The following is a 13,995-nucleotide window of genomic DNA, read 5'->3' on the forward strand; positions in this document are numbered from 1 at the left end:
TAATTTAAATTCATATTTTTAACAACTTAATTGTATAAAATTATATATAAACTTATGGGTTTCGTGCCCAGTGGTACAAAACTATCATTAATAATCTTATCTTTTTTTAATAATTTAAATTCATATTTTTTAATAACTTAATTGTAACAATTATATATATTTATAATTTTTATAATTATGGGTTTCGTGCTAGATTTTCTAAAACTCAGTGGTACCAACTATCATTAATAATTTTATGTTTTTTTAATAATTTTTATTCATATTTATTTAATAACTAAATTGTAATATATATATATATATATATATATATATATATATATATATATTTATTTATTTATTTATAATTATGGGTTTCGTGCTAGATTTTCTGTGGCCCAGTGGCACCATAATTAGATATATATGGGTTTCGTGCTAGAATATAATATAATTAAACAATTACTACACAATACTACGCTACAAGGCTCTACATTTTACTACGCTAAAGGGGTCTACGTTTTACTACGCTAAAAAGGTCTACGTTTTACTACGCTAATAAAGTATACATTTTACTACGCTAAAAAATAATCTAAACTAAACGGCATAAAAACACATAAATATACATGAGGATATTAACAAACACATTTTTAGACTAATTTACATATTTTTATACAACACTAAAATTAAATCCGGATAAAATTTAACATGCTAGTTTCGGAAAAAATAAACACAAACCGAAATAGAACACATACAAATCAAGTAATATGCATTGTTATAAAAGTTTCAACTTAAAATAAATCGAAATACCTCGATTTAGAATTTTTGAAATGTAGGTAGATCGAAATTTTGACTCCGGAAGAATGAATCCACTAAAACACGAAGCTCTACTCGACAGTGGGACCTCAAATATTAAACTTTTATGTGACGGGGGACCCAAAAAAAAATTTAAAAAAAATTGGGGCGGGGGGGGGGGGGGGGGGGGGGGGGGACCAGAAGTGAAAAGAGGGAGATGGAAGACGGAGATGGAACGAAGAAGAAGAAGAAGATGGGGGATTTGTATTAAGGGGTATAGCGCCACTATTAATGGCGCTATGTCTTCAGATATAAGACATATAGTGCCACTATTAATGGCGCTATGTAAGTTTGTTAGTATAGCGTCACTATTAGTGGCGCTATACAGTAACGGTACAGTTAACGTTACTGTATAGCGCCACTATTAGTGGCGTTATATATACTTTGGTAACTTTTTTTTTTTACACTTATTTGAGTATTTTTACTAAAAATAAACCATACTTTGGTTCCGCACTCGGTTGGAAATGGCGATGGAACGCAGCTACGTACAGATTTTTGTGGAAGTGGTCCACAAGAGAAAGATTAGAGGAAGGAAAAGTGGAAAACAAAGAAAGAAGCATTAATCACAATTAAGCTTTTCTCTGCTATACCATTATTATTAGGGAACGGCTGTCACATATATACAGTATAATTCACACACATTGGTTTTGGAAGGTTTTTTAAAAGATTATATTATCCTGAACTATTTTAGATATTTACATCAAATTAATCAATATTTTTTTTCCTGTAACCATGAATATATGATGAGTGTGATTTACATTCACTTTTATCACTTAACCATAACTAATTTAATATAATTTCACCTCAATCTATCGCTTGACCTTAATAAATTTATGTGCTTGACCTCAATTCACTTTGGCATTCATCTTTGAAGTTAATTAAGGTTTCATCAGTTTAACGGGGGAAAAAGGAAGTGAGCCAAGAAAATTTTACTTTAATGATTTTATCTAATTTTTAAATCTTCTCATATCATTGCTACTCTGTGACCAATCATACCGTGCCAACTTAAATGGCATACTATCATGATATTCTGTAATAACCAAGAAAGAATCCAATCAATATCCATCGAGTTAGGTAATCGTGATGGTGAAATACTTCAACCTGTGACCTCACGGTCCTTTACTTAATTTTCTTCTAACTAAACCCTAAGCTCATAATCTCTCGTACTTTGTATTGAGTAGGTGGGATGTGATTGAGGCAATGATCTAAACCATCTTCACCAAGGTACATGCGTAGTTTGTTGGGTATCAAAGTAAAGAGACTTGGTTAAAGTCTGCATTATGTTTTTGTTGGGATCAAAAACGACAAGGCAGGTTTGGTCATATGTAGGAGAAAGAAAGTATAAAAACTTGAGAGAAAACCCCAAAACAAAACTCTCGTACAAGCCACATTGTGGAGGTTGTTGTGTTCTTGTGCATGAGGGAGAGTTTCTCAATTTATAGAGGCCACAACATTTTCCTACAAGTGATCTGTTAAATATGAAAAAGATCTATATTTTCCTTTAAGGAAAAGTGAAAATCAATTATGGTAAACTCTTTTCCCTTCCTTAAAAAAAAAGAATAAATCAAAATAAAGTAAGAAAATCAGGATAGATTTCTAACAGTTTTGTCTTAGGGTTTGCTTTCGAGACGATTGATCGAACCGAAATATTCTAAAAATAGTTATGTAACTGTATGAAAATTGAAACAAAACAAAGCTTGCCCATCCCAATTGGATTAGTTAATTAACACAAGTTAGTGGTCGTGTTAATTAAATGATGATAGCATCAGCTCAAATGAAAGAACAAGTTGGGGTTGCCTTACAGCAACATTTTGCTTAATGAAGTTAAAGACAAACTTCGTACGCTTTATAAACATGACACCGGTATTATAAGATTGCGGGCATAATGATACACAAAATACTCCTTCCGTTCCCAAGTATTAGTTGTTTGACAAACGAATTTGTTTTAAAATATTAAAAAGAGAAAAAACAAGACTGAGAATTTTTTTTTCTTTTTTGAGAGGGGGGGGGAGGGGGAGGAGGGGGTTACTTAAAGGATATGCTTAAGGAGAAATTAGACAAATACTACTATGATTAAGATTATAAAATTTACTTTTTTATGGGGTGTAAAAAAACCTTAGAATAATACAGGGCAGAGGTAGTAAGCATTTGGGAGTCCTAAATCTACAATTGTCCCTTGACAGATACCTCAATTCTCATTGTCCAGCAACTAAAAATTTCTGTGCCAATAGTATTTAGCATTGATGAGTAACCTCCTTCCCAGCTTTAATACGCTTGAAGTACTTTTTCCAACGTTAATACGCTTGAAGTACTTTCACTGTCTTCATCTCTCCATTCAACTTGATTTGGATGAACATTCAAGATTCCTGGCTTGTTCGGCCATGGACTCGAGCCATATGCATGCAGGGAACAATCACCCACATCAAAAGCAAACAAAAATGCATATTATACAGTAGAGATTGAAGAACTTCCATAACATTCTGTTAACTTCATTACTATTGACAGTTCAGCAAAAGGGAAGGGAGGAGGGGGAAGAAAATTAAACTGATGCAGCACAGACTTGACTGGAGAACTTTGGCGCCTGGGTCATTCCGTCCTACATGGCATTGAATAGCACATTCCGCACACATAGAAGCATCAGACGAAAATATCGAGCAAGTATAGCAAAGGGATGTTGCACTGCCCAAATATCCATGGCTTCTGAGACTAAATGACATCCATCCTAGTCTTTTCCAAAATCAGCACTGTAGTGTGCACTTGATTCAAGTTTCTTTGCTTCATTCAGTTTACGAACAGCCTAAGAAGTTTCAAGGAAATCATAATTTATCACATACAAGCTGATAAAGCTTCAGAGAGAAGTGAACAGCAAGAAATTGTTGATAATAAACCGATAGTTGTATGACATAATTTACCTTCATAAAATCTTCATGTATAACATAATCTCTTTCTGCACGGATAGCTGACATGCCAGCCTCAGTACATACATTACGGAGGTCAGCTCCATTGAAGCCCTAAAATTTTGAAGAAAAAAAAGCAGCTAAAATTATGGGAATGATGTTCATAACAAACTGACAACAGAGAAGTTCCAGACTCACCTCTGCAAGCTTAACAACAGCTTCATAATCAATCTCACCATGTTTAGCAATTCCAGCAGCATGAATTTTGAGAATATCCATCCTTGACTGCTCATTTGGCAATGGTATTTCTATCTTCCTGTCTAGACGACCCGGACGAAGAAGTGCAGGATCAAGAACATCAGGCCGGTTTGTTGCCATAATCATTTTTACCTGCAACAGAGGATTGTTATAGTCAAAGATACATCTTAAGTAGCAAGAACCCACATAAACTGACACGTAAGCCATGGCTAGAAAAGAGCAATACTATAATTGTGGGCAGATATTCTCAAATGTTCTTATCCAAGCAAAATCAAGCAAATAGATACCTTGCCAAGCTGATCAAACCCATCAAGCTGATTGAGTAACTCCATCAGTGTTCTTTGAATTTCCCGGTCAGCACTTGTTCCCTCACTAAAACGTCGTCCGCCGATTGCATCAATCTCATCCATAAAGATTATGCAGGGCTAAAAAGGAAACAAATTATAAGCAGAGAATAACGCAGCAACAACAACAACATACCTAGTAATATCCCACCCCGTAAGGTCTGAGAAGGGTAGTGTGTATGCAGACCTTACCCCTACCTGGTTGGGATAGAGAGGTTGTTTCCAATAGACCCTCGGCTCAGGAAAGCATAAGCACCACATTAATGAAAATATAAATAAGGAACAGTACCAAAAACCATATAGAAGCAAAATAAAAACAACAAGATATTAAGGTAATTATCAATGAAAGAAAACAACGGTTAGTCATAAAAACCTACTACCAACAGAAAGCGAGACTGCGTGTTAATGCTACTGTTATGAACACTCTAGACTACCTACTATACTACCCTAATCCTCGACCTCCATACCTTCCTATCAAGGGTCATGTCCTCGGTCAGCTCAAGTTGCGCCATGTTTTGCCTAATCACCTCTCCCCACCTCTCTTCTTTGGCCTACCTCTACCTCTCTGTAGGCCCTCCAATATTAACCTCTCACACCTCTTCACCGGGGTGTCTGTGCTCCTCCTCCTCACACGACCAAACCACCTAAGCCACGCTTCCCGCATCTTGTCCTCAATAGGGGCCACACCCACCTTGACGCAAATAACCTCAATTATGATCCTATCTAACCTGATGTGCCCGCACATCCATCTCAACATCCTCATCTCTACTACCTTCATCTTCTGGACATGAGCGATCTTGACTGGCTAACACTCAGCCCCATACAACATCGTTGGTCTGACCATCACTCTGTAGAACTTACCTTAAGTTTCGGTGTCAATTCTTGTCACACAAAACACCGGAAGCGAGTCTTCATTTCATCCATCCCGCCCCAATACGTGTGTGACATATTCATCAATCTCCCCATCCCCCTAAATAATAGACCCAAGGTACAATAAAAAATTTGCATCTAATTTCTGCAAGATAGAGTTCCTTACCTGATGATCGCGTGCATAATTGAACATCTCCCTTATCAGTCTTGCACTTTCACCAATATACTTATCAATAATGGCACTTGATACAATCTACAAAGCGATAAGCATGGAATATGAAATGAATCATGTCCTTTTTCCTTATCTAAGAGCAAGACAGTAATAAAACCAAAAGCAACATGAACAGAATATGATGCACCAACCTTCAAAAAGTTGGCATCAATATTACTAGCAATGGCTCTAGCTAACAAAGTCTTGCCGGTACCAGGAGGGCCGTAGAGCAGAACACCCTGAAAGATTTTATGATGTTAAAGAATTAATTCTGTACTTCAGATGTTACATATCATTCATTATCTGTCAGGCATTTTTTAAATGCACACGCATAAGATGGATAAAAGAGAGAATGAAGGATCAGTAACCTTGGGAGGTTTGATTCCAACTCTGAGGAACAGCTCAGGATTCATAAGAGGTAGCTCAATGGATTCCCTAAGTTCACGAATTTGATCTGATAAACCACCTACAGCAGAGTAACTAATATTTCCCGGATCTTCATGGAGCATGTTATAAACAACTGGATCAACCTTTACAAGAAGAGTATGAAATATTAAGCATTTATGAAGAAGTATCTCTGTAGAGTCTACCCCCCCCCCCCCCCCACACACACACACAAGGAGATCTCAACCATTACACATTCCAGCCTTCCCATTAACATTTTCATTGAGAACAGAGACCAGAGGAAACATACCTCACGTGGGAGAGCACGCATGATTGTGAGAGTTGTCATGTCAAGAACCACTCTTGTTCCAGAGGTCAGTTTTTCCTTGTCAAGTTTATTACGGCACCCGACAACATACCTTGGGCCACTGCTTGCTTTTACAATCACTAAAATGAAATACATGGTAAGTTGTTATTAGCTGTGTAACTATGGTCACTACTTTCTTCTACAATGAATGAATAGAACAAAAGCAAACAGATGTTCTATCATATGAATTTCAAACCACTTGTGAGATCTCGATAACATCTAATAAGAGAACCCTAAATATGCCTTAAAAGACAAGACTTTTTGTGTATTGGGACTAAAGAGCAAAACAAGAGACAAAGTATTCATACAGCTAACTCCAACTAGTTTTAGATTGAGGCAAAGTTGATTGACTGGAGTGTGAATTCTTACCACAAGGTCTCATTTTGGAGTCGGATCTTTCTCTTAATTTTTTCCTCTCTCTCTCTCTCGGTTTCACCCCCATCCCCAACGGTCACAACCAGACCACCCCAACACCCCTCTGAACAGCGGCGACCACCCCACGCCGCCGTCGACCACCCCACGCCGCCGTCGACCACCCCACCAACAGATCCAATCTCAACAACGGAAAGCAACCGGCGTCCAGAAACCGGAGTCCGGCGAGATTCAACTTTCGTCACCCATATAAATTCACTTAACTCTGTTAACTGTAAAGGATTTCTTCACCTCTTTCTATTGACTAATATAGATTCGATTTATTTCAAGCATAAATAAATTCTTTTATCTAGCGTGCGAGACAGCTTTATTTCTTCTCCCACCTACTGAGTAATAGCGGCTTTTCTTCTTTTTTTCTTGTCGATTTTGTTGGTAGAGTTCTGACTTTACAGTGATTTTGTGAGGCTCTTTTGATTCTTCGATCTACTGGTTCATCAAGTTTTTAATTGAGTTTACAGTGATTTTTATCGAGCTCTTTAGATTCACTGATCTACTGCGCAATCAAAATTTTGGCTTGATTTTGCTAATCGTCGGAAGCTATGTCAGGTCCATTAGATTGATTTTCTTGATCAGATTGTATTTGTGCTTGTTAGATGCATACTTTTACTATTTTTTAAATAATTGATCAGATTGTGCTTGTTTCGATTTTGATATTGTTCTCCTCCCTTTCTTTTGCTCTACAATCTGTAAAATCCTGATGTTAGTATCTTAGTCTCTCTGTTCGATTTTGATATTGTTGTCTGCTAGTTGCTTTTGAAATTAATTTGTGTGTTGTGTAGTTTTTAGAGTGATCTGTGAATATTGTATTAAAGGTAATATTGTTTTCTGTAAATTGGTGAATCAGTTGTGAAATATTTTGTTAATTTGGTGTTGGAAATTAAATTAATTTGTGTGTTGTGTAGTTCTCTGCTTTTTCCCTCCATTTCCTCTGCTATTGTCGGGGCTACACCAGAGGTAGCGGTGACAGCCCCTTTTTGGTTTTTGGGTCGTGGTATTTTTTGTGTTTTAGAAGGGAAATTCTCGAAGTTGTTGGAGACAAGTTGGGCGCACGAGCACTAGCAAAGGAGAGCAGCCTGGGCGAGTGTCAGCAAAGGGCTGTGGGAAGCTGTGCGTGAGCGTACAACTACATCGAATACAACAAATCAAGCACAGGTTTTGTTCTCGAGAGTTGGTACCTCCCGTTTTACTGTTTCCCTTTTGGTGTTATTTAAATTGATGTTACTTTAGTTCGCAATAGTTCGATCATTCAACTAGTGTGCTAGTAGTCACTTGTTTCCTTCTAGTTTGGTTCGTTGTCCGTTGTGCACTAGCGAGTCTTCTTTAGATTGTCGTAGGTGTAGTGGTTGTAGTCTGGGATAATAGAATAAGGGCATGTCCTCGGGTGGGGCAGAGTGCGGGGCGGGGGCCAGGGGGTGGAACGGGAGGCAGGGAGGTAGCGGGGGCAAGGGAGCCTATAGGTTGAGAATCAGGTCATGGAACATAGGTTCACTAACGAGTAAGTCTATAGAGTTGGCGAAGATCCTTCAGAGGAGGAAGATTAATATAGCGTGTGTCCAGGAGACTAGGTGGGTCGGATCGAGGGCGAAAAACGCGGATGGGTATAAGTTGTGGTACTTTGGAGTCCTGAGGGGTAAGAATGGAGTAGGTATCCTAGTAGATAGCCATCTTAGAGAGTCGGTGGCAGAGGTCAAGTGGGTGAATGATAGATTAATGACTATTAAGTTGGTGGTGGGTGAGTGTACTTTAAATGTCGTTAGCGCGTACGCACCGCAAGCAGGCTTGGATGAGGAGATTAAAAGACGCTTTTGGGAGGGGTTGGATGAGATCGTTCGTAGTATTCCGCCTTCCGAGAGGTTATTCATAAGAGGAGATTTCAATGGTCATATTGGGTCGTCTGCAGGTGGTTATACTGAGGTGCATGGCGGCTTCGGTTTCGGGGAGCGGAACGGAGGGGGCACTTCGCTGTTGGACTTCGCCAAGGCATTCGATCTAGTGATTGCGAACTCAAGTTTCCCGAAGCGGGAGAAGCATTTGGTTACTTACCAAAGTTCGGTGGCGAAGACTCAGATTGACTATCTCCTCCTCAGGAGATGCGACAGAAGGTTGTGCGAGGATTGCAAGGTTATCCCTGGTGAGACCCTCGCAACGCAACATAGGCTTTTGGTGATGGACATTGGTATTATGATAAGGAGGAAGAAGAGGTAAGTACGAGGCCGTACGAGGATTAGGTAGGGCGCCTTGACTAAGGATAAAGCTCAGGAGTTGGAAGGAAGGTTATCGGCAATGGGAGCTTGGAGAAGTAGTGGGGACGCAAACACTATGTGATCGACAACGACGAACTGTATAAGGAAGGCGGCGAGAGAGGTGTTAGGGATATCTTCGGGCCGCACCGGTGGCCACAAAGGAGATTGGTGGTGGAATGCAGTTGTCCAAGGTAAAATGGAAGCAAAGAAGGCGGCTTACCTGCGGTTAGTAGGGAGCACTTGCGAGGAGGAGAGGAGAGCGAACAGTGAGAGGTATAAGGTAGCTAGAAAGGAGGCGAAGATGGCAGTCACGGAGGCTAAGACTGCAGTTTTTGCTCGTCTGTATGAGGAACTGGGGAGCAAAGGCGGGGAGAAGAAGTTATTCCGACTGGCTAAGGTGAGAGAGAGGAGGGCTCGGGATCTGGACCAAGTGGCGTGCATAAAAGATAATGACGGCAAAGTTTTGATGGGGGATGACGAGATTAAGAGGAGGTGACAGACCTACTTTCATAAACTTCTAAATGAAGAAGGGGATCAGGATATTGTACTAGGTGAATTGAGGAATACGGACAATCCCCATGAATTAAGTTATTGTAGGGACATCGAGGTCGAGGAGGTCATGGAGGCGATGCATAAGATGAGAAGGGGCAGAGCTACCGGGCCAGACGAAATTCCGGTTGAACTTTGGAGGTGTGTAGGTAGAGCAGGCTTGGAATGGCTTACTGGGCTGTTTAATGTTATATTCAAGACTAATAGGATGCCTGAAGAGTGGAGGTGGAGTGCAATGGTTCCGTTGTACAAGAACAAAGGCGATATCCAGAGCTGTAACAACTATAGGGGTATCAAATTATGGAGACATACTATGAAAGTTTGGGAGAGAGTGGTAGAAATGAGAGTGCGAAGGACGACGTCTATTTCAGACAACCAGTTCGGGTTCATGCCGGGGCGTTCTACCACAGAAGCTATCCACTTTATTAGGAGGATGGTGGAACAATACAGGGATAGGAAGAAGGATCTCCACATGGTGTTTATTGATTTGGAGAAAGCGTACGACAGAGTTCCTAGGGAGGTCCTATGGAGCTGCTTGGAGGCTAAAGGGGTTCTGGTTGCCTACATTAGGGTGATTAAAGACATGTATGATGGAGCTAAGACTCGGGTTAGGACAGTAGGAGGCGACTCCGAGCATTTTCCGGTTGTTACGGGGTTGCACCAAGGGTCTGCATTCAGCCCATTCCTATTTGCCCTGGTGATAGATGTACTCACTCATCATATTCAAGGGGAGGTGCCATAGTACATGCTATTTGCTGATGACATAGTTCTGATTGACGAGACACGAGGCGGCGTCAATAAGAGGTTGGAGGTTTGGAGACATGCCCTTGAGTCTAAAGGTTTCAGTTGACCAGGACGAAGACAGAATACCTCGATTGCAAATTTGGGGTCGAGCCGACGGAAGCGGGAGTGGACGTGAGGCTTGATTCTCAAGTCATTCCCAAGAGGGGTAGTTTCAAATACCTTGGGTCAGTTATTCAGGGGATCGGGGAGATCGACGAGGATGTCATAGACCGTATAGGGGTGAGGTGGATGAAGTGGAGGTTAGCGTCGGGAGTCCTGTGTGACAAGAAAGTACCACCGTTACTAAAAGGTAAATTTTATAGAGCAGTGGTTAGGCCTACCATGTTGTATGGGACCGAGTGTTGGCCGGTTAAGAACTCACACATCCAGAAGATGAAAGTAGCAGAGATGAGGATGTTGAGGTGGATGTGCGGGCATACAAGGATGGATAAGATTAGGAATGAAAATATTCGAGAGAAGGTGGGCGTGGCCCCCATGGAGGACAAGATGCGAGAAGCAAAACTCAGATGGTTCGGGCACATTCAGAGGAGGAACACTGATGCACCGGTGAGGAGGTGTGAGCGACTGGCTGTGGTGGGCACGAGGAGAGGTAGAGGGCGACCTAAGAAGTATTGGGGAGAGGTGATCAGGCAGGACATGGCGCGACTTAGGATTAATGAGGAAATGGCGCTTGACAGGGAATTGTGGAGATCGAGCATTAAGGTTGTAGGTTAGGGGGAAGTTGTGAATATTTCTACGGCGCACCAGGGTGAGATTAGCCAGTTAGGAGTTAGTATTAAGATGCTAGTGGTCATCTACTGATGCAGGGCTTTATCTGCTGGTTATTATCGTACTTTCCATCTATTTCGTATTTCTTATATTGCTGTCATTTTATTATGATTCTATTGATGGTACTAATATATCATCTCTTGTGGCCTTCTTGAGCCGAAGGTCTCCTGGAAACAGTCTATTTGCCTCTCGAGGTAGGGGTAAGGTCTGCGTACATATTACCCTCCCCAGACCCTACTTGTGGGATTACACTGGGCCGTTGTTGTTGTTGTTGTTGCAAAGTTGATTGACTGATTGATAGGATGGTCATTTACTATTTAAAGCAGCAAGAAATGAAAGCAACCATCTAATGGATTGAAACTTGAACTAAAATACACACAAGAGCACGTTTGGACATAAAAAAAAGTTTTTAAAATTAATATTTGGCCATATAATTTTCAATTTTTACTTGTAAATAAAATTTGAAATTTTTCGAAAATTTGAAAAACTCCAAAAAGCTGTTCTTCAAAATTTTCACTCACAAAACTTCAAAAACGACCTAAAATAATATTCATGTCCAAACACAACTCTAATTTTCAAATACCATTTTTACTTGAAATTTTTTTTCACTTTTTTTGGAATTTTACAATTCTTATGTCCAAACGCCCACTTGATCTGCACAAACTAGAAATACCCAAAGTTGAAACATTATTTAACTATTCAGAAAGCTTGGGTATTCTTATCTTGATACTTTAACTATTCAGCAACACCTGAATATTCAAAATTCAATTTTCACCAATAAGGAAAGGCAATGAGTGAATGCATCAAAACTATTATAAATCAACCAATCAACCACATCTTAATCTTAAGATAGTCGAGATCAGCTATATGAATTTATCATAATTCATCAATAGGTTTTATTGAAAAATCTGAAAGTTAATAGTAATAATAAGAAGAAGCTTGTAGAAAGATAGTAAGTTACTTCGTTCATGGTCGAGAGGGCGAAGAACTTCGCCGATAATCTGTCCAACGCTCTGAAGCGACTTCAAATCATCCTCTGTTTTGTTGTATTCTTTCTTTGATGCTCTTAAATTCTCCCTGACTACATTAATTTCATAAATTCGAGAAGAAACAAAAAAATAATTTTGGCACATAGGATTGAATTAGGGTATAGAAATTGGGGATTGGAGGAAAGACGGACCGGTTCGGATTCTGGATTCGAGTTCTTTGTGCTGGAGAAGCTTTCTCCGGTATTCTGCCACCGCGTTGCGGCGTCGCACCGCGTCCTCTCCTTCGCTCATTACCGGAATCCGAGAGTCGGTGAAAAGCTGAATAATTTACTGAACAATTTACTTCTGAAATTTTTAGCTCAAAGAGTGCTGAACAAGAAACCAGAAACTCTTGAAAATTGAAGAAACCATATGAAGAAACGACGTCCTGAGAAATGTCCTGAATTTGATTTTGCTTTTTCATTTGGCCAAATACAAATGTGGACCCTTAAACTTAATCCCATATTTTTATTGAGACACTTAACTCAGCTAGTACCTAAACTTTGCCAAAAGTGTTCCAACTAGACACATTTTGATGTGTTACAACCTCTGTGTTCAAGGTAACATATACATTTTATGAGACTTGTTAATCATGATTTAAATAAATGTAAAGTCATAATATGATTATATATGATGTTTGGATATAAAATATAAGGTTTGGAAAAATCATATTTAAGTTGCGGAAAAACCGATAAGGATTTGTCTTGTAACGTAGCTTTTTGAGCAATACATTTCAGGGGTGTTTACTTACGTACACAGCATCTCTCTTGTGTTTTTTCGATAAGAGTTGCCTAGGGTGTCACACCAACCTACTACTGATATCTGTGCGGGCCTAGGTCTAAAGCGGACAATGTCACTAGTGGACTGGGCTATTACATATGGTATCAGAGCCACTCCGCGTGCAATCTTGAACGGTGGTGGGGCAAACTTCTGCGAGGATGCTGAGTCCCCTAAAGGGGTATATGTGACATCCTAGACAAATCCTACATCGACAAAACACGGGAGAGATGATGAGTATATAAGTAAACAAACTTTAGACCCTAGCGACGCTTTCCAAAGTCGTGCGAGCCTAGGTCCAAAGCGAACAATTTCACTAGTAGGCTAGGTTGTTACATTGCTCTTATGTGGGAGAGTTATTTCATATAACAACAATATTAACATAATCTTATAGGGAATCTTACAGAAATGTCCCAAAATAATCCCAACTTACCAACCTCTAGCCATTAATCACAGACTTACCAAAATTAGCCAAACACATATAAAAATTGAAAACTCAAAGAAATAAGGTTCTTTCTCTCCAAGAATTACACATAAAGATCTTCTTCCATATTTTTAAGCGTGATTAGCAACACTAGATACAAGACGGAAAGAAATTTTCATGGATGAGGTAGAAAATAAGGTGACGAAATATATATATATATATATATATACGCGCGCACACACACAAAACATCCCAAAAATCTAAGAAAAATGGACTTTTTTCAATGAGTATGTTGAGATTCATTGAAAACATATAGATAAGTTAATTTACAAAATTTGAGGAGATTGGAGGTGATTTGGACTGATTTGGATTCAAAATTCGCAGTTAAAAAATCGAGTTTAATAAATTCTTCAACGACACATGTATCAAACACGTATCACGCATGTATCTCACATGCATGTATACATGGATATACATGTGATACATATTTGATACAAATATGATACATATGTGATACACCTATTATTTTTTTTCATATCTTCTACTTCAAATTTTCATTTCAAACCACCACAAAACTCAACCAAATCATCTCAAAATAGAGATTCAATCTCCTTAAGATGTACCCAATCTATTCTAATAATACTCATTCAAAAGAAAGCAAAAATTTGATCTTTTTTTCTATAAATAGCTAATTTTCTAATATTAATAATATTTTATGAATTGGACAATTTTTTGTAATAAGCTACTTATAAATGAACATAGATAGTATTTTCTCAATCTTAGGGTTGAGATTTTAGCGTTTAACTGAAGT

The 13,995-nt window shown here is 39.1% G+C and overlaps 1 protein-coding gene across 2 annotated transcripts; it reads right to left on the bottom strand.

Moving 5' to 3' along the window:
- Positions 1–3,250: 3,250 nt before the first annotated feature.
- LOC104219170 (26S proteasome regulatory subunit S10B homolog B-like) lies at positions 3,251–12,422 on the bottom strand. 2 transcript variants are annotated; one of them, XM_009769805.2, is made up of 10 exons: positions 12,136–12,422; positions 11,917–12,032; positions 6,103–6,239; positions 5,777–5,938; positions 5,561–5,647; positions 5,364–5,450; positions 4,271–4,408; positions 3,924–4,115; positions 3,741–3,839; positions 3,251–3,625 (listed from the first exon to the last, which is right to left on the bottom strand). In XM_009769805.2, the coding sequence occupies exons 1-10, from the start codon at positions 12,405–12,407 to the stop codon at positions 3,551–3,553; spliced, it is 1,365 nt and encodes a 454-aa protein (XP_009768107.1). In that variant the 5' UTR covers positions 12,408–12,422; the 3' UTR covers positions 3,251–3,550. The 2 variants fall into 2 exon arrangements, with proteins under 2 accessions (XP_009768107.1, XP_009768108.1); XM_009769806.2 differs by having other exon boundaries at positions 11,917–12,036; positions 12,136–12,399.
- Positions 12,423–13,995: the final 1,573 nt, after the last annotated feature.

This window comes from Nicotiana sylvestris, chromosome 11 (genome assembly GCF_000393655.2).
Source record: "Nicotiana sylvestris chromosome 11, ASM39365v2, whole genome shotgun sequence".
NCBI lineage: Eukaryota > Viridiplantae > Streptophyta > Magnoliopsida > Solanales > Solanaceae > Nicotiana > Nicotiana sylvestris.